A 24,161-nucleotide genomic window follows, 5' to 3' on the forward strand; every position below is an offset into this window, starting at 1 on the left:
AGAGGAGATATTTTCATTAATTCAAATTCTTGTAGCTTTTACTTTTTTTTTTGTTCTGCTATATTATTTCAATCAAATTATATTTTAAGATATTTCTGTAAATATAAACTTAAAAAGGTGCATTGGGAATTGATTAAAATAGAATCAATGACTCCCTATGGGGTACCCAAAATTAAATCAGGTAAGGAGGAGGTGAGATGTACCCCATAGAGAGTTTATTTCGATTAGGATAGAAATATCATTGTCAAGTTCATAGTTTGATTCAAACTCGTTCGAATCGGTGTTAATAGTGAGTTTTTAAGTTCTTTAAAATTGAAAATTACTTTTTTAAGTAAGAAAATTTAGTGATATAATTTTTAAATATAGTTGTTAATTTTATTGTTTGGTCTGTTAAGGGTTCAAAATTTGTTAGACTTTTAAACTTATATATTACAATATTTACACATAACGTTTTCCATTCTAAATTTTGAATTTAGATTGCCTTCCAATGTTATCCAATTTTATCGAACTCTAATTTATTTTAAGTGTAGATTCTTGCTTAAATTATCTGTAGTTTCTCGTTATATGTTTTTTTATACATTATATTTATTTTTAGTATACTGAGGATCAATATTGCATTTAATTATTGTGACGAAACAGCATTTTATCCTAGTTACGTTACCTCTTGCTTTATTAAGACTTTATCCGTTATTTCTGGAATTGTAAGCCAATTTACCAGTCGATTAATTTTTTATCACGATTCATGTGGCCGATGCTTAGATTCTTAGACTGTCCTGTCTATAGCTCATGTTACAATTTTATCTTGATCTATTTAGTTGATTTAATTTGCCCATTACCGTCTTTTTAGTCTTACTCATTTAATTACACACAACTTTATTTATTCTCGTGTGTTTGTCGTTACAAATATTTTTAGTATAAATGTTAAAAAAAAAAAAGAGTGAAAATATTTGAATTTTGGTGTCATCAGAATATCATGGGTCTGTCATACCATTCAAGATTCAAGTCAGTAAGAATAGGAAAAAAGGAAAAACTAGTCAACCTCGTTAAACAAAGAAAAATTAAGTATTTCGGTCATTTACAACTTATCAATGCAGGAAATATTTCTGTAATATTATGAGAAAACGAAAACATAACGGGAGACTGGAAACAGGAAACATAACTGAAGAGAACTTGGGAGTCGAAAAACTAATATTTTGACGAATAAAGACGAATTTGACTAATAATATTATTTGGTCACTCTCGTCTTATGTGCTTTCCCAATTAACATATTTTATTATCTCGCTCACTACTTTAAAAGTCGGTGTACATCTCTTCTTCTTCTTTAACCAGATGCGAGGCTTCCTGTCTAGTACTTGGTTGTGGTTTCGTTTTAAAAAGGAGAAATCAAGCAACATGCCAGTGTTGCTTTATAAACAAGCCTTATAAAATAGAAAATATAAAAACTTAATATTTCGTCTTTCAGATCATACGCCCTTGTCAAAAACAATAACGTTTTTTTTTTTAACCATAAAGTTGATGATAAGAAAATACAGATTATCTTCCTCATCATATTTAAATAACAATTAAACTGAATACATTATTTCATGGATAATTATATAATTTTTTATATTATGAATACCCTGAATCAAAATTTGATGAAGTGCTACTAAACTTTAATCCAATTATGGACATTTACGTGATTTGAATTATCTTTACGGTTCAATTTGATTTTAATTGTCCCGCAAACGACTTTTTACGTAAATATTTATCATATTTTTGCTTAGACATATTTTTTATGATATAATCTATTTTTTTGTGTTTTAGGGTTATAAGAACAATGCCTGCTCCACCCCCACCTCCACCGCTGGCTCCGGCCGCACCACCTCCTCCGATGTTCAATTCTTCAAAAAATAGTAAAAGTAGTAGTTCTGTAGATCGAGGTGCTTTGTTAAAATCTATTCAGAAGGGAGCGAAATTGAAAAAGACAGTTACAAATGACCGAAGTGCTCCATCATTAGGAGGTGAGCTTTTTACTATTTGTAAAATTTATATAATATAATAAAGTAAAGGTACTTCTGTTTCAAAAAGGGTTTCACAAAAAACATTCTATTAACTACAGGTTCAGTATTATTAGATGTCGTTACTAAAATCCTCTTACAACATTATATAGCCATCGAAAAAAATAGTAATTTGAGGAGGCCACAGAATCAGTTATTTCTAAGAGTTAACAGTAGCATTATCACCATGTTGAATGAGGAGTCATTTATGGTATATTGTCAATGTAAAGTTGTAAGTAAAAATGGGGTTCAACACAGGAATTATATATATATATATATATATATATATATATATATATATATATATATATATATATATATATATATATATATATATATATATATATATATATATATAAAACTACACATTAAAACTACACTACACTACACATTAAAACTACACTCACCTTAATGATTAATTAAAGAAATACTATTCCTCTAATGTTTTCTTACATTGTTATTTTTTGCATTTTGAAATAATTTTTACTTGTTCCATCTTATTTATTGTTAACGAACGTGCTCAAAGATATTTTAAATTTTAACATGCATTTTATTAAATGTACAGTTTCATCAACAATAATGATATTTTAATATTCAATTTTATTTATGTGTATAATCTTTTAATTTCTGAAAGTATTGTAAATCTAAGTATACGTCAGTGTTTTGAAATGTTTGTTTTTTACAGTTACTCCCGATGAACCTATTAAATAAATGGCGAAATATTGAGCTTTAGAAAAAACAAAGATTTTTATTTAATATATACCACATACCCGATATTTCCAACATATATATTATATATATATATATATATATATATATATATATATATATATATATATATATATATGTATAAGTACTAATCGAGTAACGACGAGAAGTAGATCCACCAGGCTTGAGAATGGCAAGTGAGACCTTGCCGAAACGTCGCCAAAACAATGGTTTTCAAGAAAACCAGCATTTTACAACGCGGAGTCAAACCCGGAAAAATAGTGACAGCACATATAGCTCCCGCGGAAACCTCAAAACAAACATATATATATATATATATATATATATATATATATATATATATATATATATATATATATATATATATATATATAACCAAAGGTAGATTGTAACAAAAAATGCTCAATGTGATGACCATTAGTCTCTATGCATAAATTTACCATTTTGCTTAGAGAATGCCGAATTATTGCAAAAATTATAAAGTTATTTCTAAATTTGTTGCAAGCATTTTGTATCCTTAGCCAGAGTGCACGATTTTGTATCGGAACGGAATAAACAAATGCTTTTATGTATCCTCAAATACAATAATCACAAGAATTCAAATCCGGCGACCTTGCTGACGAAGCAACTGGACCGCCTCTTCCAATCCAGTGGTCTTCGTAGATATTATCAAGAAAGTCTCGTACTAAAGTTGGCCGAACAGCTGTCCAGTAGAAATCATAAGTTTTTCCGAATATTTAAAAGCACATCATTTAAAAAATCAGGTAAAACATTTTGAAGGAAATGTAAATAATCAACACCATTTAAACGAGCAGGCATTTCCACGGGTCCAAGATGATAATCGCCAACTACTCCTATCCAGACGTTTCTGCTAAACCTATGCTGATGCTTAAATTCTTGAACAATATGGGGATTGTCACCAAAGTACGAATAATAATGTGCGTTATGTACATTAAAAATTTCATTTTTTGTGAATGTAGCTTTGTCGCAAAACAGAATATTCCTAAAAAATCTTCATTTTGATTTTTTTGATTTGGTATCCATATAGCGACTTCTTCACGAGCTGGAAAGTCACCTTGTAGCATTGCCTGTACCTTTGTAAAATGAAAAGGATATTCATTTCCTGCGAAAGATTTTGAAATTGTGGGATATATGGCAGATAGTCTTCGAACGCTAATTTCTAAATTTTCCTCAACTTCAATTAAAATAACATTTACATGTGCTGCTGTTACATCATTATGTCGCCCTGTTTCATTATTTTTTGGGAACACTGAACTTGTTTCTTTTAATCAGTAAATTTTCCAGCGTATCTACGTTACTACTCGAGCGTTACACCTTATTTCGCAATAAACCAAACCAAACTTCACGAACTGACAACTATTTGTCAATGAAAAACGTAGGTTATACTTCTGTTGACAATTCAAACTATCTAGTGTGAAAAATATTAATTTATGTTTCATGACGAACAAACGAAAAATTTTCAAATTGATTTTTCTCGAAAACGGTGTATCCAACCTAATCAATGCTTAAAAGTTAAGAACAAAAAATCTTTTTTCTAAATAGAAGCGTTCTGAGGGCATTTAAAAAAAACTAATTACAAGTAGCCATCTTCAAAGAGCTCTAGCTCTTTTATTTTAAGAAGCAAATGTCTTATTTGTCTTTGCAAGCTTGTCTTAAAATTATCTAAGGAATATATATAAATATATATATATATATATATATATATATATATATATATATATATATATACATATATATATATATATATATATATATATATATATATATATATATACATATATATATACATATATATATACATATATATATATATACATATATATATATACATATATATATATATATATATATATATATATATATATATATATATATATATATATATATACTCGCGATCATAAAATTCGGGTCACCTCGAAAATTTCAAGTTTCTGGAATATTTTTGCATCTGGTGCAGTAATAATCTTTTTTTTTTTAGCTAACGTATTTTTTATTTGTCATCAATGTTTGTTTTGAAAGAAAAAAAAAACGGTTTTTCATTGTTTTTATTGAAAAAGCAGAAAACAAACCAAATTGTTGATAAAACAGGCATACGAAAAAAATGGAAAATACAGAACGTGGTAAAATGTCAGTGAAATTTCAATGACTAATATCGTGTATTGCTTCCACTTGCTCTAATGACCTCTTGCAGACGACGGGGCATACTCCCAATTTTTCTCCGGATTACATGTTGTGGTATGTTATTCGACTCTCTCACTAACAGATCCTGAAGCTCCTGCCCGTTGTTAGGAGGAGATGTTAGGGGTTGAATACGTTTTTTTAAATAGTCCCAGATATGTTCGATGGGATTCAGGTCCGGAGACCTAGCTGGCCAGGGTAACCTCGTAATTCCAACCTCGTCCAAGTATTGCATACTGATTGTGGCAACGTGGGTTCGCGCGTTGTTCTGCATAAAAACGACGTTTTCTCCAAGCCTTGCCATGGTATGCATAACATGTTCTTCCAGAATCTCTGTTTTGTCCCTTCGTGCAGTTAAGGACCCATTTTCGATGAAGGGTAATTCTGTGCGGAAGTCAAAAGATACACCTCCCCAAGCCATGACCGAGTCTCCACCAAATGGCATTCTTGGAGCAATGCAAGCTTCTGAAAATCATTCACCGGTTTTACTCCAAACTCTTACACGTCCATCGAATCCAGTCGGGCAGAAACGGGATTCATCTGAGAATAACTCTTTGCTCCGATCGTTAATTCCCCAATGTGCATATTGTCGAGCAAAAGCTAGTCGTGCAATTCGATGCGCCAGGCGAAGTGGCGGTCCTGTAGCCATTACCCGAGAAGATAGTCCAAAAGAACGAAATCTTCTCCTGACTGTTGCAACGCTAACATTGAGATTTCGTACTTCCTGTAGACGATTTTGATGCATAATCGCAATTGAGGTTCGGTTTCGTAAAGCCTGAAACACAAGAAAACGGTCATCTCGTACCGTGGTCATTTTTCTTCGTCCATAGCCAGGTCGTCTGGATAGCAAACCCTTCTCCTGAAAGCGTTGAAGCACTCGTTGAATCGTAGAAAAGCTTACGCCAACAGTTCTTGTGATTTGTCGTTGAGTGTGACCGTCTTTCACAAGCGCAACAATTTGTGTCATTACAACAACAGTCAAGGGTATTATTGGCAAAAAATAAACACTAATAATGGCACAAATGAACACTTATGATGGCTATAATAAACGTTTGTTCGTTGCGTTTGAACAGAAAGTCGAAGCACAAATGAAACATTTAAAACAAGCGGCAGTTACAGGTACCGTTCATTTTGGGAAGTGTGCGCTTTCCCGCGAAATCGGCACTATTGAAATTCTTTGTTTGCAAAGGAAACCGCTAAGCCGACAACAATTCCCAGAAGCATGCATTAGTTTGTATTTGTGTTATTATTATTTACGATAAAGCTCGTTAAAAATGAAACATCGGTGATTTTCAAGGTGACCCGGATTTTATGATCGCGAGTGTATATATATATATAATATATATCTATATATATATATATATATATATATACACTTCTCCAAGAAATTAACGCACCACTTTGAAATATTAAAATATTTTATTAGCTTTAATAAAAATTTCTATTGTAATGTTATATTTTGCAAGCCCCTTGTATATGCTATTCGTACACTCTATATTTATTGACTGTGTTTTATTGATATAGTTTTTTTTGCAACATAACAAAATGAAGCAAAAAATGTACTAATTCTATAAATATACTAATTTCCAAGTGTTCACGAATTTTATTCGGCTACTATTTAATTGTTGATTATTGTTAATTGTCTTTATTATGGAGCTTCAATCACGTATTTTAACCCGAGATGAATGTGCCCAAGCAGTGATACTTTCGAAAGAAGGTTGGAGTTACCGAAGAATTTGTCGTCGGTTTAATATGTCACACATATCTATCTCACGGGTGTTAGAAACAATTCCCGAAACAGGGGATCATACTCACAGACCAGGGCAAGGATGAAACCAGATAACTACCCCTATTCAAGATCGATTTTTAAGAATTTCTGCTCTTCGACAACGTTTTGTAACACATCGAAGTCTACAAATTCAGCTTCGAGACGTGCCAGCTATACAAATTAGTACTGAAACTGTTCGCCAGCGACTTAGCGAATACAACTTAACACCTAGGATTGCCGCCCGAGGTCCTCTATTAACTGCAGAGCATCGAAGGGGGGGCTACATTTTGCCAGAGAGCACGTTAATTGGTTAGAGGCTGACTGAGAACGAGTGTTATTTACTGATGAATCCCGATTTTGTTTGTACAATAACGACAGACGTGTTCGTGTGTTGCGACGACCCAACGAACGATATGCTCAGTGTAACTTCTCACAAACCCCATTTTTTGGTGGAGGATCCGTTATGGTGTGGGGTGGTATTTCTTTGACCGCACGTACGGACCTAGTGGTCATACAAAAGGGAACTGTTACAGCTGAAAGGTACATATTGGAGATCCTGGAGCAACATGTAGTACCATTGGCTCCTTATATCGGTGAAAATTTCTTACTAATGCTAGATAATGCCAGACCTCACGCTGCACAGATCGTCAGAAATTATCTAGAAGAGGTAGAAATTAACACTATGGAATGGCCAGCACATAGTCCGGATTTAAATTCGATTGAAAATCTTTGGGATATCCTTGGTAGGCGATTAAGAGCAACACCGATCCAACCAAACAACTTACAGGAAGTGGGAGAGAGGCTGGTCCAAATTTGGAGAGAATTAGAGCAAAATGAAATACGGCCATTAATTTTAAGTATAGGCCAACGATGTGAGGCTGTTATATATAGTAGAGGTGGAAACACTCATTACTAAGACTTTTTTCATATTTTAGTTTACTTTTCTTATCATTATTTTTTTAGAATTTTCCGTTTTATTTTTTTTTTCTCCTGTACTTCAACATTTTCCGATGATTAGACAAATTGTTATAATTACTAATAAAATGTAGAATAAATCTGGTGAAGTTTTATTTTTTATTCTTTGTCTGTTTACAAATAAATTTAATTTATTGAAGTGGTGCGTTAATTTCTTGGAGAAGTGTATATATATATATATATATATATATAGATATATATATATATATATATATAGATATATATATATATATATATATATATAGATATATATATATATATATATATATATATATATATATATAGATATATATATATATATATATATATATATATATATATATATATATATATATATATATAATTATATATATATAATTATAAAAATCGACTTTTCCTTGAAAGGGTACACATTAATAAAACTCCTGAATCTATCAATTATAAGACTGACTAATATCTACTGCAACATACTAAACAATATATGATATGATAGATCTTAACCTTTAAAAACAAACTCACTTAATAATCTTCTAGTAACTCTACCTACAGTTTTAGTCCATGTCTAAATATCAGTATTACAATAACTGACTACGTACCATCAATTAAATTTTATAGATCAATTTAACATGCTCTTGATTCTTTTTCAGTCCTCTAATATTAATTGCATCTTTCCACCTTATAATATCGACAATACTGTCATAATAATTGTTTACTTAAACTTATTCACTCAAAATTGTCCAATATAAGATTTCACTCTATAAAATATAATGTATTGTGGTTACCATAACTCATAAATAAATTAAAATTAAATGTCATTTAGATTCGTTAACAAAATTTAAATTTTTATTCTTCTAGTTGTAAGTATTGAAATATTCACTTATTCTATAAACTAAGGTACTTCTGAGAATCACCTTCCCCTTATGGAATACATTCACTGGCACTTCTGAATTTTAAGATACTCTTCAAATCAATTTATTTATATTATATATTGTGTCTCCAGCTGTTGTCAAGATGTATAAATTAATTTAATTAAATAAAAATCTTTTGGACTACACAACTAAAAACACAAACACAATATATTAAAATTGTAACAGCGTTTGTTAGAGCTTTCCTGTATCTGACATCTACAATTTTGTAATACACATAAAAATAACGTACTGAAGCCTGACGATGGGGCAAATATTGTAACCCTTAAAACCGGTACCCAAAATTACCAACCTTATTAAATAAAAACTACTTAAGATTGTTAGTATTGACTAATTTCCCATATACTAGTATATTAATTTGATTAAACTATTCTATGAAGGATTTAGAGCCAGACTGGAACAAGGAGGAAAATTCACGGAAAAAATAGCTATTAAAAGCGAAGTAAAACAGAGTCGTCTCCAAACTGTTGCTAAAAATCAATAAACATTAAAATAAAAAAAAAAAATCGACAAGGAAATGGAAGTGGAAAAATTTACATATTTGAAATCAATTATAGAACACAAATGGGGAGCAAGAAGAATATACAGACGATAATAGCAATGGCACAATATGTATTTAACGTATTAAATAACATTTGACAAACAACTGATATATCGAAACCACCAAAAAATTGAATTGAATTTTGAATAGCCGTGTTAAAAGCATATTATTTTACAAACCAGAAACTTAGAAAGCATAATGAACTTACATTACAAAATTTCGCGATATTTAAGGAAGATCCTCAAGATATCATGGTCCAATAGTACAGGACTATAGGAAAGAACAAACAAGTCCACATAGGTATTGCAATCAAGGAGAAAAAATGAAAATGTTGCCAAACATTAAGGAGATACCAAAATAACAAAGAGATAAGTACTCTAATATTAACCTAGGGGAAAAAGAAGGAGAAAGACCAGACAATAGTTCGAAAAGAGAAATAAGGAAAAAGTAGCTCTGAGCTGATAGTCAACCTATTTACGTTACTGGCCCAGAAACACAGAAGCGCCCGATACTCCACAATAGGGGATGATACTACAGGGAGAGAATATAGACTTCTAAATAAAACTTTTAGTGCAGTTTTTTGTTGGAAATGTTTCATTTCCAATAATTAACATCATTTTTAATTTTAGACAATAGGAACGCCCATGGATTGCCTAGAATTTATATCTTATAAATAGATTAATGTCCTTTTATTACTCTGTCATACATAAAACTTAAGTAGTTATTTATAGAATATAAGATTGGTACAAACTTTGATCACAATATTATATACTTTTCAGGTTCTTCCAACAAACCATCAAATGGCAGTATACCTGGAGGTATGGGTGGTATGCAATTACCCAAACTGCCCTTAGGTGGCATGTCGGGCGGTTTGGGTGCCAATCTTAGAAATGGTAATTCTAATAGTGGTGGTAGTGTTTCTCCTGTTAGTCCTTTAGGAGGTATGAAAAATTTTGGAAGTATACAGATGGAACTTAAGAAGCAATTAGCAAATGATAACAGAAATAGGGGACCGCCTCCACCGACACCAACGAGAAATGTAAGTTATGAAATGAATAGTATGAGTAGGAATGCCGCAAGACGAGACAAGACGAGATTTCAGGAAATCATGTCGTGTCTCGGAAAAAATCTCGTAATACATATTCTTGTCTTGATCTCGAACCCGAAAATCTTGTCTTGTCTCGATGTCTCGAAATTCTCGATATGTAATGTGTTAACAATAAATTTGGCAATATAGATGTCATTAATTATGTACATAAATATTATTACAAATATTTAATTATGATTAAATAAAAAATATACAGGGCGAATATTAATGACTGCTCGTGGGCGCCAGCACCGGGATGCAATTATACTCTCCTGCCCGGAAAGAAAGTACATAGCTATACATGTATAGTTCTATATTTTATATTGATTAATAGTATGTGTAGATGCAAATGTATCCACCTGAAAAGCAGATGCATCCCCTGAAAATAATACTGGCGACACCCATAGACTTCTCACCACTTTTCATCCCTTCTTACCATGGATGGTAAACACCGACTGGACTTGTAATTATTGATGGACCTTTTAGATCAGGCTTGTCAAGGTTATGCAAATTTCGGCTCGATTCCGGTGCAATATAGCTGATCAACACCTCCCATTGTATCATTATATACAATGACGACTTTCGCTTAGAAAATGGCATTTCCTTCTCTATCCCCATTTCTTGCTGCTTGTGAAAAATTATCAGCGTTTTTTAGATATATTCAAATGCCCCAGATTTGTTGCCAAAACTGAAAATTAAAATTTTATGTTCAAGTTTTGAGATTGGACTCTAAAAATGGAAATTCCACAGCGGCCAATCAATGAAAGTGATAAATTTTATTGATCCAACCTATTTTGTTTTGTGAGAATCGTAAAAAATGGCAAAAAATCGCGAAACTTCTTTATTTACGTATCATTTACGGCAAAATGCAAACATTGCATACAAAGGCTGCACTCTTCACCTTTAAATCACATTTTCATTTTGTCGATAGGACATTTTGATCACAAGATATCGAATTGTTACCGTCGAGTGATACAAATTTTATTAAAAAAAATGGCACGCGCGTAACTGACATTGAAATCGCCGGTCGCTTCAAGCGTTATTTCCGAGAAAACGGTTTTACAGAAAAAGTGCTAATTTTTTTGTTTAACATTTGTAATAACATTTTTGTTTTAAAATTAACTCAGCTATATTTCTTCCTTAAAACATTTTTTCTACGGCGTATATATTCGTGGTAAATCGATGTTCTACGTTCCCCCTACCCCTATGTGGAGGGGATTTAGGGGAAGCCCGATGGTAGAGTGGTAAACTTTTTTGTATTTTTTGTTGGGGTCCTGAGAATTGACATTCTCAGCAAAATTCAGCTTGTTCGTATTATTTTTAGAGGTCAAAACTGTGATGACTGGACTATTAAACAAGCACAGAACAAATAACACTTGTTTTCTGTTCTGTGAAATAAGTAAAATTTAACATTATATTTTGTCAATGGGTTCGTATTTAAAAGTCTAAAAATTAATAATAAAGTAAATTATCGTCAGTAATAAGTAAAAAATAAAACTTATTTTAAGATTGTTCTGAAGCTATTTTCTTATTGCATTTTAAAGTAATTACTATTTAAATGGGAATAAGCCACAATGAGAACGATTTCCGAAGTGGAAATTGAAACGTCAATAATTGTGGCTTATTTTAAGATATGTTTTATTTTATTAATCATTGTATATTCTAAAAAATTTACATACTTATATTTTTAGGATCTTTTTTACAGTCATTAGCTTAATGTCTATTATTAATGAGAAATTTCCAACAAATAGTTCTTTCCTAATTGTACATACATTGTGTTATTTCTTGCCTATGTGTGTACTAGAATTTGTCTCTTATACTAATCTAAATACTGAAAAAATCGAAGCAGAATATATTCTATAAAAAAATAGAAATTTATGTGTTTATTTATTTCGATTAATTATTTACTTGTAGCAAAATATGAATTATTTTTTGATATTCAATGGAAAGTTACTAAACTTTTAACTTTTATTACTTGAATAAGTATATATTTCCAAACTATTTTTGTTTTTTTTTTTTTTAGTTTCCACCAGATACTGGTGGAAGGCAAATAATTCAACGAGAAAATATAACCAACGGCCTACATATGAGTCAGCTATCTTTAAATTCAAACTCACCTTCCAATATTAGCCTTAACCAGAGTTCTTTACACAGAAAGGCGAAAAGCAATGCAAATTTAAGCTCATTGGACACAACTGATAACAGTAACGGCCTTCGACCCTTTAAGCCTGTGATCAATCATGGAAAACCCAATTTGGCTCCAAAACCACCTGTTTTAAACGGTAAGATTACTTAATAAAACATAGTTTTACCTTTTGTTATAGTATTAAGATCCGAAACTCAATTAACTTAGCCACTCACTCATGACAGCTCAAGTCATATTTCCCCTGCTGACAATATTGATTTTATTATCAGTGACCACTCGTTCATAATTCATTGATTAACGGTTTTTAATCGTTCTGTTTTCTTCGATATTTTTTGAGCAGTTTTCAAAGTGAGAAGTAAACCAAATCGAACAAGGTCTTGAATAAAATAGTTTAATTTGACAAAATGTACTTTATTAAGGCCTAGAAATCTCAATCCTTGTTCAACAAGGACATATATGTATTCTTATGTTGTAACAGACATTGGTTGTATAAAGTAAATACTTACAAGGTAAAATTTAGGGAAGTAAAGTACAAGTCAGATAAAAATTATTTTAAAAAAATTCTAGATCTCAAAGTACGTTTTACCAGTGGGATTCCTGTTTTGGGTGGAAAAACTGGGAACCAGTCAGTGGACTTAATTTTTAAATCACTTGAAGTGTTGTCCTTGATTCTTCATATAGTTCTTGTCAGAACCTTTTTTCAGTCGCTACATATTCTTATGCTTCTAGACGCTTTTAAATTTGGATTACTAAACTTCTCATCGCTCGATATGCCTGTATGGTTTTGTACGGGCCCGAAATAATATAATCAAATTATTGGAAAGGTGTACTTCTATAACTTAGTTAAAAGGGAAATCAGGTGCTGCGGCACGCTCACTTTCTTTAGTGCCTGAAATGATGTTATTTGGCTTTGTCGAACGCCTTGCAATAAAACTAACAGTTAGTTAACGGGATATTGAATTCTCTTGACTTCTTGATTATTTGTCTTACATTCAAAAGGTGTTCTTGTGTACCTCTCTATCTTTGTCAAATCCGGCCTGCTTTTTGGAGGAAAGTTTTTAGCATCTCATTGATGATTTGTAGCATTATTGCTGGCACGTGATATATGAACAATTGTTCTGTAATGGTAGCACTTACGAAAGCTGCTAAAAAATATGTAAGTTAAACAAAATACAAGAGATATTTAACCACCTTTAGGTTGGTTTAAGTCATTAGTAACAAACCAATATACATAATTGAGTTGAGAACTACAACTAGGCCACAAGTGCTCCTTACGCTCTAAATAACGTGATTATATACATCCCGACCATAAAGGAATTATTCATATCCGTTTCCGTTTTTATCGTTCACTTCCAGTTTTGAATAGTTTTTTATTTTATGTTTTCTTTACAATTTTTCTCTAATTTTCCTTTTTCACCAAACTTACAGTATATTCTACCTTCTCTTTTGAGCCGGTTTCTTTAGTATGTAATGCATTAGACCTATCTTCTACACTCGGTGTGTAATTTATGACTCTCCGCATTTATCTTTTATTTTTATTCCCATGAATTTAGTATTCGTTCGTTTTTATAAACTTAACACTGAATATTGTTACCACTGTCATAAAATGTGTTGGAAGGACTGCATAAAAAAATGATAAAGACTGTGAACTATCTACATAAAAGTCTAACATTTAAGTCTAACTGTCCCAATACCATGTTTCCTCCATAAACAGTGCCCTCAAAAAATCTGGACATAATATAACTTCACTAAGATAATATAACTTATTCGATTTTATCTTATGGATTTATTAATATTACACTTTAATAACCGCCTATAAGGACAAATTATTAGTATTTTCTTAGCCTTATTGGCCAAATATATTTGCCATCATACTAATTATTTAAATTCTAATATTTTATCCTGGTGAAATTCCAACCCGGAACTCCTTCACCATAAACAAAGAATCCCGCTTCTTTAACCAACCCTGCTTAATGGCAATTTAAAACAAATACTGGATAGTCATTATTTATTTTTAGGTAAACCGAATTCATTACAACTAAAAGTTACAAAACCCGTAAGTCGAGCCCATAGTTTGAAGTCTCCCCGATCGCCTTCTCCGCAAAGCCCTGAAACGAATCCAATGGCCAAATTTGGAACCGTCAGGCACATGTCTTCCGTAATTAGCCAATCGTTGGCGAATTCTTCGGCACACAATGCCAGATCCAGGCCTGCACTAAGCACCAGGCCGACAGCTCCACCACCGTCGGTAAGTTTTTATTATTAATAATAATAATTAGCAAGGTATAGATATTCTCAAGCATAATAGAAAATAGATTAGATAGAAAATTAAGAAACTAAGATATTGATTCAGAAAAGAAATATGTAGTCGAAACCAGTGGCGACTAGTCCTAAAGGGCCACAGGCTCTGAAAAATATGTTAATCAGAAAATATATTGATCACTAAAAATACTTTTGTTTTTACTATGTTTTTTAAATATCAATGCATTATCTACATATGTTATGAATCATTACTTAATTTAATCTCCACGAAAAAACAAATAATTATATGGAAAATGTTAGACGCAGTCAGATTACGGACGGTGTATCAATACGAAAAATTTTTCGGAGCCAGACAACTTGTGTGAAGACGACCCGAGTGTGTTTTAGAATGTGACTATGCTAATGTATTAGAATGGTTTTCGCGTATTTATAACGTTTTAGTTCCGTTTGAAGTGTTGGATTAAAAAAAATACGTATCTTTTATAAAGGGGTGGGAATGTCATAATGCGAGCGAGCATCGCGAAATCTTTATTGATGAGATCCAACTTGAGTGTTATCCAATATTTGAGATCTTAGACTTTCCGTTCGTATACGCAAAAACTCTGTTCTTAAGTATGCCCCTGATTGAGAAATCCATAGGAGTAATGTCCACCTCTACCGATCCATCTAGGAAAATGCTGATTTAGAAAAGCGCAAACTTTCAGACCCAAATGCGCAGTGGCGCCGTACTGCAGCAAAATGATCTGTCATCTTGATTCAAAAGTTACACATAATTTTTGTAAAAGCTCTGAGTACCTTTCCGAATTAACGGACCCGACGCGTCGTCTCGTTATTTGACTCGAAATCGTTTTAATAAAAACACACGTTGTTCTAACGTAAACTTAACTTAAACGTTCTCTGCCATTTCACTCGAAACGAAAAAAGTATTCGTTCGCCTCGAGGTCTAGCGTACTGATTTATGCCCAGCCGGCCGTTTTGTTAGGTAACGCAATATGAAACCCGAGAGAGAGAGAGCGGTGAAATTCGCTCATTCGTCGTTTTCGAGGACGCCAGCTGACTTATGCTCACCCCTGTAGTTTTAAAAAGGTAACTGATACAATAAAAGAAGGGAAAATTACCTAAACTCCGGGTAGTCATTTACCCTTATCATATGCCCTTAAGAAAAGAAGTGTCGCCCCCTCTGAAATTTAGCACAGATTAACATAAAACTCATAGTTTATATTATGGTGAGTTCCAGACGCAAGTGAAAATATACCATAAAATATTTCGTGAAGAAAAAGGTGTCATATTAAACGAAATTCAAAAATACCATGTATTATTAGAACTTGATGCTATGATGTAATGCTGGGCCTTACTCCCCTGCATATACATGTAAGAAGGATCGCTCTATAAAGTGCCTTTAGGCTAACGCTGGGTCAGCATCTGAAAGTCGGAGACTAGGCATCTAGAGATTTTTAGGTATCTAGAGATTTTAAGGATCGAAACAAAGCAACTAAATAACAATCCAAAAGGGAAGATAAACGTAGGAAGACCTCGAAAAAGATGGTCATAATAACATTGTGAAGATGAAAGTGAATAACATAGTGAAGAAGAACTAAATATTATTATAAATGGGTAGTAGTTGACACAAAACGAAATCGCTTAAAAAAATTATTTAAAATCCTTTATAAAAGGTATATAATTAAAACACAAAATCGAGCTACATCACAAAACGTTTTCGGAATCTATATTCCATCATCAGTGTGTCTAGGTGTACATGTTTTGAGCCACTAAATATTTGGGTAAAAACCCGTTAAATCTTATTAATTTAAATTTAGGTTACATTATTCGATCGTATATGTTAAGATGTTAAAGTTACAAGTGGAATTGATGACATGGAAACGTAAGACTCTACAGTGCTAGTTGAAGTTGCTGGTCCTGAGACACACCTGTGTCTCACCACCGTGTGTCTCATGACCAGCAACCTCATGTAGACTCTTACGTTGCCATGTCATCAATTCCACTTGTAATTTTAACATCTTAACATATACGATCGAATAATGGAATCTAAATTTAAATTAATAACATTTAACGGGTTTTTACCCAAATATTTAGTGGCTCAAAACATGTACACCTAGACACACTGATGATGGAGTATAGATTCCAAAAACGTTTTGTGATGTAGCCCGATTGGGTGTTTTAATTATATACCTTTTATAGAGGATTTTAAATAAATTTTTTGTGATACATGGTATACAGCCAGTTACAGGAACTTAGTTTCCTTGTGAAATCGCATAAATCACAAAAAGTGCCCTCATGTTTTATATGTATAGGTTAAAAACACAAGAGGGTATGTATAGGGGTTACTGGTCCTAACAGACTGTCAATAGCCTTCGCAAATACTCCTACAGTATTTTAAGCAGAACACTTAATCAGAATGTTGCCTCAGATATCCAAACTGCACTAATAGGTCTGAAGTTTACAACTTGAGTCAGCAACAGCTTGAAACTTTGGCAACTGGCGGCGGACAACTTTGCTTTAGGTGCCGGGGCATTTAGGAATTGTTGGTAATGAGGTTGCTGATAGTCTTCTGAGTCGCGACGTGAACGCACCCACCAGTGAAGTGAAGTTCCAGAAAAACAGGAAACAAAGGTCCAAATCGCGAAGAGTCGCGAAAAACGGCAGTCGCGTGTGCCAACGGTCGCGAAATCCTAGTGAACACGCAAACGGATCCACGGTGCCGACGGGACGCTTGGACCACCAGAAACAAACAATAGATGCGAAATTGCCACGTGGAGGTATAGAATAGTGCATGTAAGGTACCAAAACTGGCAATCTAACATCAGAACCGAACATGCGTGGCGCCAGCCGGTCGATTATTCCTAGAACCGTTTATTGAAAAATAAGGGGGCAAGGAAGTATTGACATTGGTGCCGAACTGGAGCTCATCGACGTAGAGCCCTACCGAAATACGCAATACGCAAGTGCACACTCAACCCAGGTAAAGTCAACACGTACACACACACTAACACACACACAAACACACAAGCTCGATCATACCTCACAATTTACACACATCTGCACATTCCACATACATATTAATCACCGCACCTACACATTCTACACATATACAATTTACATTTAGACCTCAGAATACATAGACGCAAACAAAACCACACCAAGAATACTGGCTACACCAAAAAAAAAACGCACACACAGAGCAATATCACCCTACCCCGTCCACATTCAAAACAGACACTCCATATCACGAGCCTCCACCGCTCAACCTCCACAATCACACGCCCACACGCACACAAGACACAATCTCGCCAACACACACACCACCAACACCACCACCCAAACATACACCTGCACAATCACCCTCCACACCTCAACAAACAACACTCTCCCATTCCCAAACCTCAAACACACAACAACCACCACCCATCAAAAGTTACAGAATCGAGCATATCCCCTCAGATATCTGCCAGCAGAGACCCTTCTATCGTCTCATCAAAGAACACAACCTCTTCCCTAATTTGGACTCAATCAAAGTCCTCCCTTCCCAAAAGGCAGCCTCTCTGCGAACTACTAAGCTCCTAGATATCCACGACGTCACGGCAAAACTCCGCAAAGCCACTCGAGATGACACCATCTTAATCACTGCACATCAACCCAGCAAACAACAAAATCCACTTCCCACTTCAAGTAATTCCCAAATCTTTCTATTAGTAATAGCCGGCGTCGGAAAAAACCTATCCCTTAAAAATATCGAGGATAATTTATCCGAAATCAAATTTCCGTATACAAAAGTAGTTCGTATAATAGCCCGTTCCACAAACCAACCTACCTCCTATATCAGAGTCTTCACGAACTCTGAACCCAAATTCGCCGAAGAACTTTCTAGCGGTATTAAGATCGAGGGAGAACGGCTAAATTGCGAGATCCCAAGATCTAGCAACTCCGTCCCGATTCGATCGAAATATTGCTCGAAATGCTGCAAAAGCGGACATTTTAAAAGCGAATGCCCAGATAAATCATATACTTGTGCATTCTGTGGACTAGAGCACAGGTATACTGCATGTCCCACAATATCTGAACCCAAATGCCCGAACTGCAACGGTCTCCACCCCGCCTTTTCACCAAAATGTCCACACCGCAACACACACCCATAACTACAATCAAACCCAAATAGTATACACATTGAAATAAATCCCTTCATACGACATTTCCTCCGATATGAAATCCCTAATAAACTTCATATCCATGACCCTATTTAATGTCTTCCCTGAAAAGAGAAGCGCAACCATCCGATACCTTAACCAAATATACAATTCACTATACGGATATGCCATAACTACCTCCTGCTTTAATAACCTATAAACCAAACCTTCACAAAATTACACACATAAATACACTCTCATGCACACCGAATACACACATCAAACCCACACACACACATACCTATCATTAATACGCATTACACTTTACCTATACGCTCACACTCAAAACACCTAGAAATTCATAAACATATAGAAATCCAACTTTCATAAACATATAAAATCCTACAACACACAGCCAACATAATACAATCATAAACACCTAAACACAACACCAAAACAGTATACAGTGAGCACCACACATACTCCTTAAGAGTCGAATTAAATATCACAAGGACAGGGGGAGATTGGTTTTCTGTGGTTTCCCAATCTCATTGCACAACGATACCTGATCCTTGGTGAGGACACAGCCACAGCTATCCTCCACGCGTTTTCCAAACAAACAAACAATGGCCAACAATATGAAAGGAACCGTTTTCCAAGAAACTTGTACTTAGTAGCGGGCTTGGTCCACACGGCTCCAATAAGGCGGTTATGGTTATAGTTCTTCTAACACTTCTGCCTACAGCGGCGGCACCCGGTCTTACTCAACTGAACCAAACATGCAAACTGTACCAAATCAAAAATCTCCATCCTTTAAGAAGCACAAAGCTTAAACAAGGTAAAAACGAGTGTGTATGTATGATAGTCTTCTGCTCGCTACGTAAAAATACTTTTTGAAGCCTCACGATTGAACTCGACTTGACGGCACATATTGTCCAAAAATCGCAGGGTAACACTATAAGTATCTAGGGTCTTTTTAGAACCTCACCAGGCAAAAAATATCAATCTTAAACGGATAATAGACTTTCTGAGAAGCGTAAATCTATTAAGTGAGGTAGGGTAGACATAAAAGATCTGTCAGGTCACAGTGCAGAAAGTTCTATGAGGCCAATCGACGCATTTGAAATATATTATAATCTATTGTCAGAATCAATTCTCAGTTACAAAAAATCAGCTAGCTAAAGCTTTTACATGAAAATCACCAAACTGTTGAAAATCACCAAATTGTGCAAGGCTATTGATGAGAAGGTATAAAACATTTCTACGTTACTATAAGTACATGGGTACAAAAAGCAAGTAAGGGGTGGACAAAAAAGGAGTACCTAGACTAATAAAAGCGAAAGCTTGTGTGTCTGGGGGTAAAATTATGATCATTAGATATTTTTTTTATTATGGAGGTGTGTAAATTTTTGTTACGATAAAACCCTTGATTTTTGCAATCTTTTATACCATTATTGCAATCTTTTAAGCGTTTTCGAGCCATATATCAGTTTGTGAGATACACTGGAAGGAGCAAGTTTTGAAAACGATATACTAGTTGGAGCAGTTCCTGTACAATTGTTAAAAACAAAATTTTTGTTATAAAGTATTTTTCTTTTTTAGATACCAGTTCCAGCGACGCCCAATCATCAATCATCGTCTTCTAGTCATACGCCGATTCCACCAAAAGTGAATATGGTGAAACCGAACCATGCTCCTCCACCTCCTCCTCCTATCGTACCACAGGCGCCTAGTCACGCTCCGCCTCCACCGCCCCCTCATAAGTTGCAGTTGAACAAAGCTCCTTCGACGGTAAACAATTTTATATTAATATATATGCATACAAAATACACATTTTATCAAAGTCGCCGATAGCATAGAAATATCTTTTGTTTTTTGACTGATGTTTTTTTTTATTTTTGCCATGTTTTACTGTTTATCAAGTCAACAAATAATACTATACTAAATTTCAGTAAGCGATGAAGGGAGTGTAAACGCCCTGCATCATAAATACTATATAGATAAAATTATATTTTAATTGTTAAAGGTGTTCAAAATTTATCTACTCGTTCCGATAGTAACAGTATACAGTGATGAGTGCCTTAAGAACCGGCAAAATAACGCAAAAGATAGAAAACATAATACGTTGTAAAATCAAAAGAGATGAAAGTAGTAGAGGTGGGAAATTATCGATAGAAACTTCTAATTTACATTACATTATATTAGGACTATCGATAGTTTCCCACCTTTAGACGTTAGCTTATGAGCTAGTTGACTTCAGTCATAATATTACAAGTATGACGTCGAACATTAACATTTTATAAATTTCGCATAAAGTTAAAACTGATTGAAGGCAATAAAGCAAATGTAAATAAACAGTTTAATTAGTAGTAATTTGATAATTAATTCTGTGTTGATGAATACAGAATAACAAGCTATGATAATTCTGTATTGAGAAGAGTGTATGCGACATCTTATATCATAGTTTACTATTAATCAATACTTTAATTTTGGATAAAAAAATACTCGTACTTAAACTGTTTTTACTTACATTACGTGATACGTATTACTATGACTGAAGTCAACCAGCTCATAAGCTAACGTCTAAAGGGGGGAAATTTTCGATAATTCTAATGTAATGTAAAGTAAATTATAGGTTTATATCGATAATTTCTCACCTCTACTACTTTCATCTCTTTTTATTTCACAACGTATTATGTTTTCTATCCTTTGCGTTATTTTGCCGGTTCTTAAGGCACTCATCCCTGTATTATTAAGATCACTTTATCAATTTTTGTCTAATCCAATTATGTTTTAATGCATAGTATATAAATTACTGTAATCACTGAATACATAGTTAGTGAAAAAATAATCATATTAATTAAATTAATGACTAATTTAAACGATTATGCAAGTAACGATTATCCAAGAAACACAAAAACTAAACGAGATAAACATATATATATTTTGCTAGTAAAATTGCTACTTCACGTCGTCGGAAACTGATACAGGTTCGGACCAGATTTACTATTTTGATATTGAAGTGTATTTTGAATGGATTTATGTTTTTGCTGTTAATATTGAACTATGGTTTGTTTTTAACCAGGAGGAGTAAACTAAAAAGAGATTCACACCTAAGAGAGTTACTAGAAAAGTCACCAAATACATCTTTGTTTTTGGTTGATTATCGCGGCCTTGCGGTAATCCAGTAATGAGTATCGGACAACCTCACACGTCGATTCTAACCTAACTTTGTTTATGTTTGAATAATAATTTTTTTCAATTCACTGCCAATATATATTTTTCTGTAATAAAAAATGTTTAATTGTTATGAAAAAGTTGAAGAATTTTTAGAGTTTATTTATCACATTGTAGAAGAAAATCGTCCGGAACGTATACCAAAGCGATATATTCGTGATAAAATTATATCTAAAATCCAATGGAATTTTACAACATTTCATCAGCGCATTAACTTAAACAACGAATATTGCATGCTACTTTATAGGAATATAACCAGTCACCTTTCACATCCACTTCAAAACAGATCCGACCTGTCTAATTAGAATAAACTCATTATCTTCTAATGGATTCCCTAACTCAGACATAATATATTTTTTGGGTTGCGCGTTTTATTTACTATATAATTGTGGCTAACCCATATTTACTTACTTAACATTGATTTGCCACAAGAATTTATATAATAATGATTGACACATATTTGGAATATCTGGGCGATTGTTAATTTCACTTAAAATTTTAATTAAAGTGGGCCTTTCATTCTTGAAAGAGAAGCTGTGTACTATCTGTCGTACAGATGTTTTAACTCTTTCATCGTATGTTGCAAGGATAGAAGGCCGACCGCCAATATTTTTAGGACATCTTACTGTTCCAGTCTGCTTATATTCCTTAATGGTTCTGTAAATAGTTGAATTCGCAAAACCTAAAATTAGCACATTACTTTAATAAGTCTTGATTTTAAGAATAACTATTCTGGAAAACTAACCTGTTTTATTAACCTTGTTTTATTTTTGCTGCCGTGGCTGTTATTTTCATTCCAGGATTATCAATTTTTATTTGTTTGTACATGTTTATAATGCATTGGTTTTCATTTGATGATAAATGACCCAAATCTACTCGGCGTTTTTTAGGTGGAGAAGGATAATTACCACTAGTACTTACAAAATACAAAAAATGCTCGATATAAATTTTGAATTTTAAAATTTCATAAATGGCATTAATTTCAAAATGTCATAATTTAGTGGAGTAAACTTTGCCTGCGGTTGAACCAATTACAAACAAGCATTACGGCGCGGTAAATTTGAACTCCTCCTGATTAAAAAACAAACCATAGTAATAATTATTTTGTTGTGCGTTTTAAAACTACTTAACTATTTATTTTTATCTGTATAACGACTTTAAACTGCATACGTGATTACTGTTGTTGAAAACAAAAATGTCATGCACTGATTCTGCTTATAAATTAGTTGAAATACATGGAGTCCTTCTGGAAAATGAACTACAAGTTTTCTTAACGTTAAAGTAAAAGAAATAATTTGAAATGTATTTAAATAAGAAACTATAGAAAATCCCAGATTAGTGGTTGGAGATATTGTAAAAAAGTTTGCGATCGAAGTGTATTTACGGTGATTAAAGATTTTTTTTATGAGAAACAAAATACCCACCGTGAAAAGCTATTAAAGGAGGTGAACGATGATCATGATTTGCCAAATTCGACGAAAACCACATTTTATAGAATATTAAAAAAAATTAATTTTCAATATCAACTCAGTGCCTACACGTGCTAATGTTTATGTCCTCTGCATCGCTTATTGAAATTTAGTTTAGACATGTCAGGCATTTTTGTTCATTTAAAATGGTGGAAAATATAAGTTTCACGTAAAAAGAAACAATCCTCAAATAATTTGCTATGTTCACTGCAAGTTTTAACAATAAATTGAAGTATGTACTAAAAAAAATGCTTTTCGCGGACTCCATTTAAAGCGACAGTAATAAATAATATAACAGTAGTATAAGCAACTAGCTATTTGAATATCTTTTACTTTAAAAGCAGCAATTTTTTTATAATGGCAATATTTTGATGTTTTAGGGTTCAAATCCACCCTCTCCACCACCCAGGCATTCATCTATGAGCAATAACAACGTACCGAAAAGAGCTAGCAACTTTGAAGAGAAATTCAGACAAATGTTTCACAGTTCGAACGATTTTCCCTCGCCTCCTCCCTATAAAAATGTTATTAAAATGTACAGTTCAGTTACTATTAAACCAGCACCTGTTAAACCTGTTACAGTCGCTTAAGATTAATTTTAATATTACCAAAAATTGTTTGATATTTGTTATTATTATTAATAAATTAATAGGTTTAAACGTAAA

At 33.2% G+C, this 24,161-nt stretch overlaps 1 protein-coding gene across 3 annotated transcripts in view; it reads left to right on the forward strand.

The window, feature by feature from the left end:
- LOC140437050 (uncharacterized) overlaps positions 1–24,161 on the forward strand; it is a 53,590-nt gene extending 29,429 nt beyond the window's left edge. For 2 of the 3 annotated variants that reach the window (XM_072526287.1, XM_072526289.1), the window contains exons 2-7: positions 1,804–2,000; positions 9,933–10,192; positions 12,264–12,522; positions 14,405–14,634; positions 20,393–20,581; positions 23,877–24,161. In XM_072526287.1, coding sequence (XP_072382388.1) covers positions 1,817–2,000; positions 9,933–10,192; positions 12,264–12,522; positions 14,405–14,634; positions 20,393–20,581; positions 23,877–24,086 — 1,332 coding nt within the window. In that variant the 5' untranslated portion in view covers positions 1,804–1,816 and the 3' untranslated portion in view covers positions 24,087–24,161. Of the gene's footprint in view, positions 1–252; positions 332–1,803; positions 2,001–9,932; positions 10,193–12,263; positions 12,523–14,404; positions 14,635–20,392; positions 20,582–23,876 lie in introns of those variants that run through there. The other variant, XM_072526288.1, reaches the window with a different exon arrangement.

The sequence above is a fragment of the Diabrotica undecimpunctata genome, chromosome 3 (genome assembly GCF_040954645.1).
Source record: "Diabrotica undecimpunctata isolate CICGRU chromosome 3, icDiaUnde3, whole genome shotgun sequence".
NCBI lineage: Eukaryota > Metazoa > Arthropoda > Insecta > Coleoptera > Chrysomelidae > Diabrotica > Diabrotica undecimpunctata.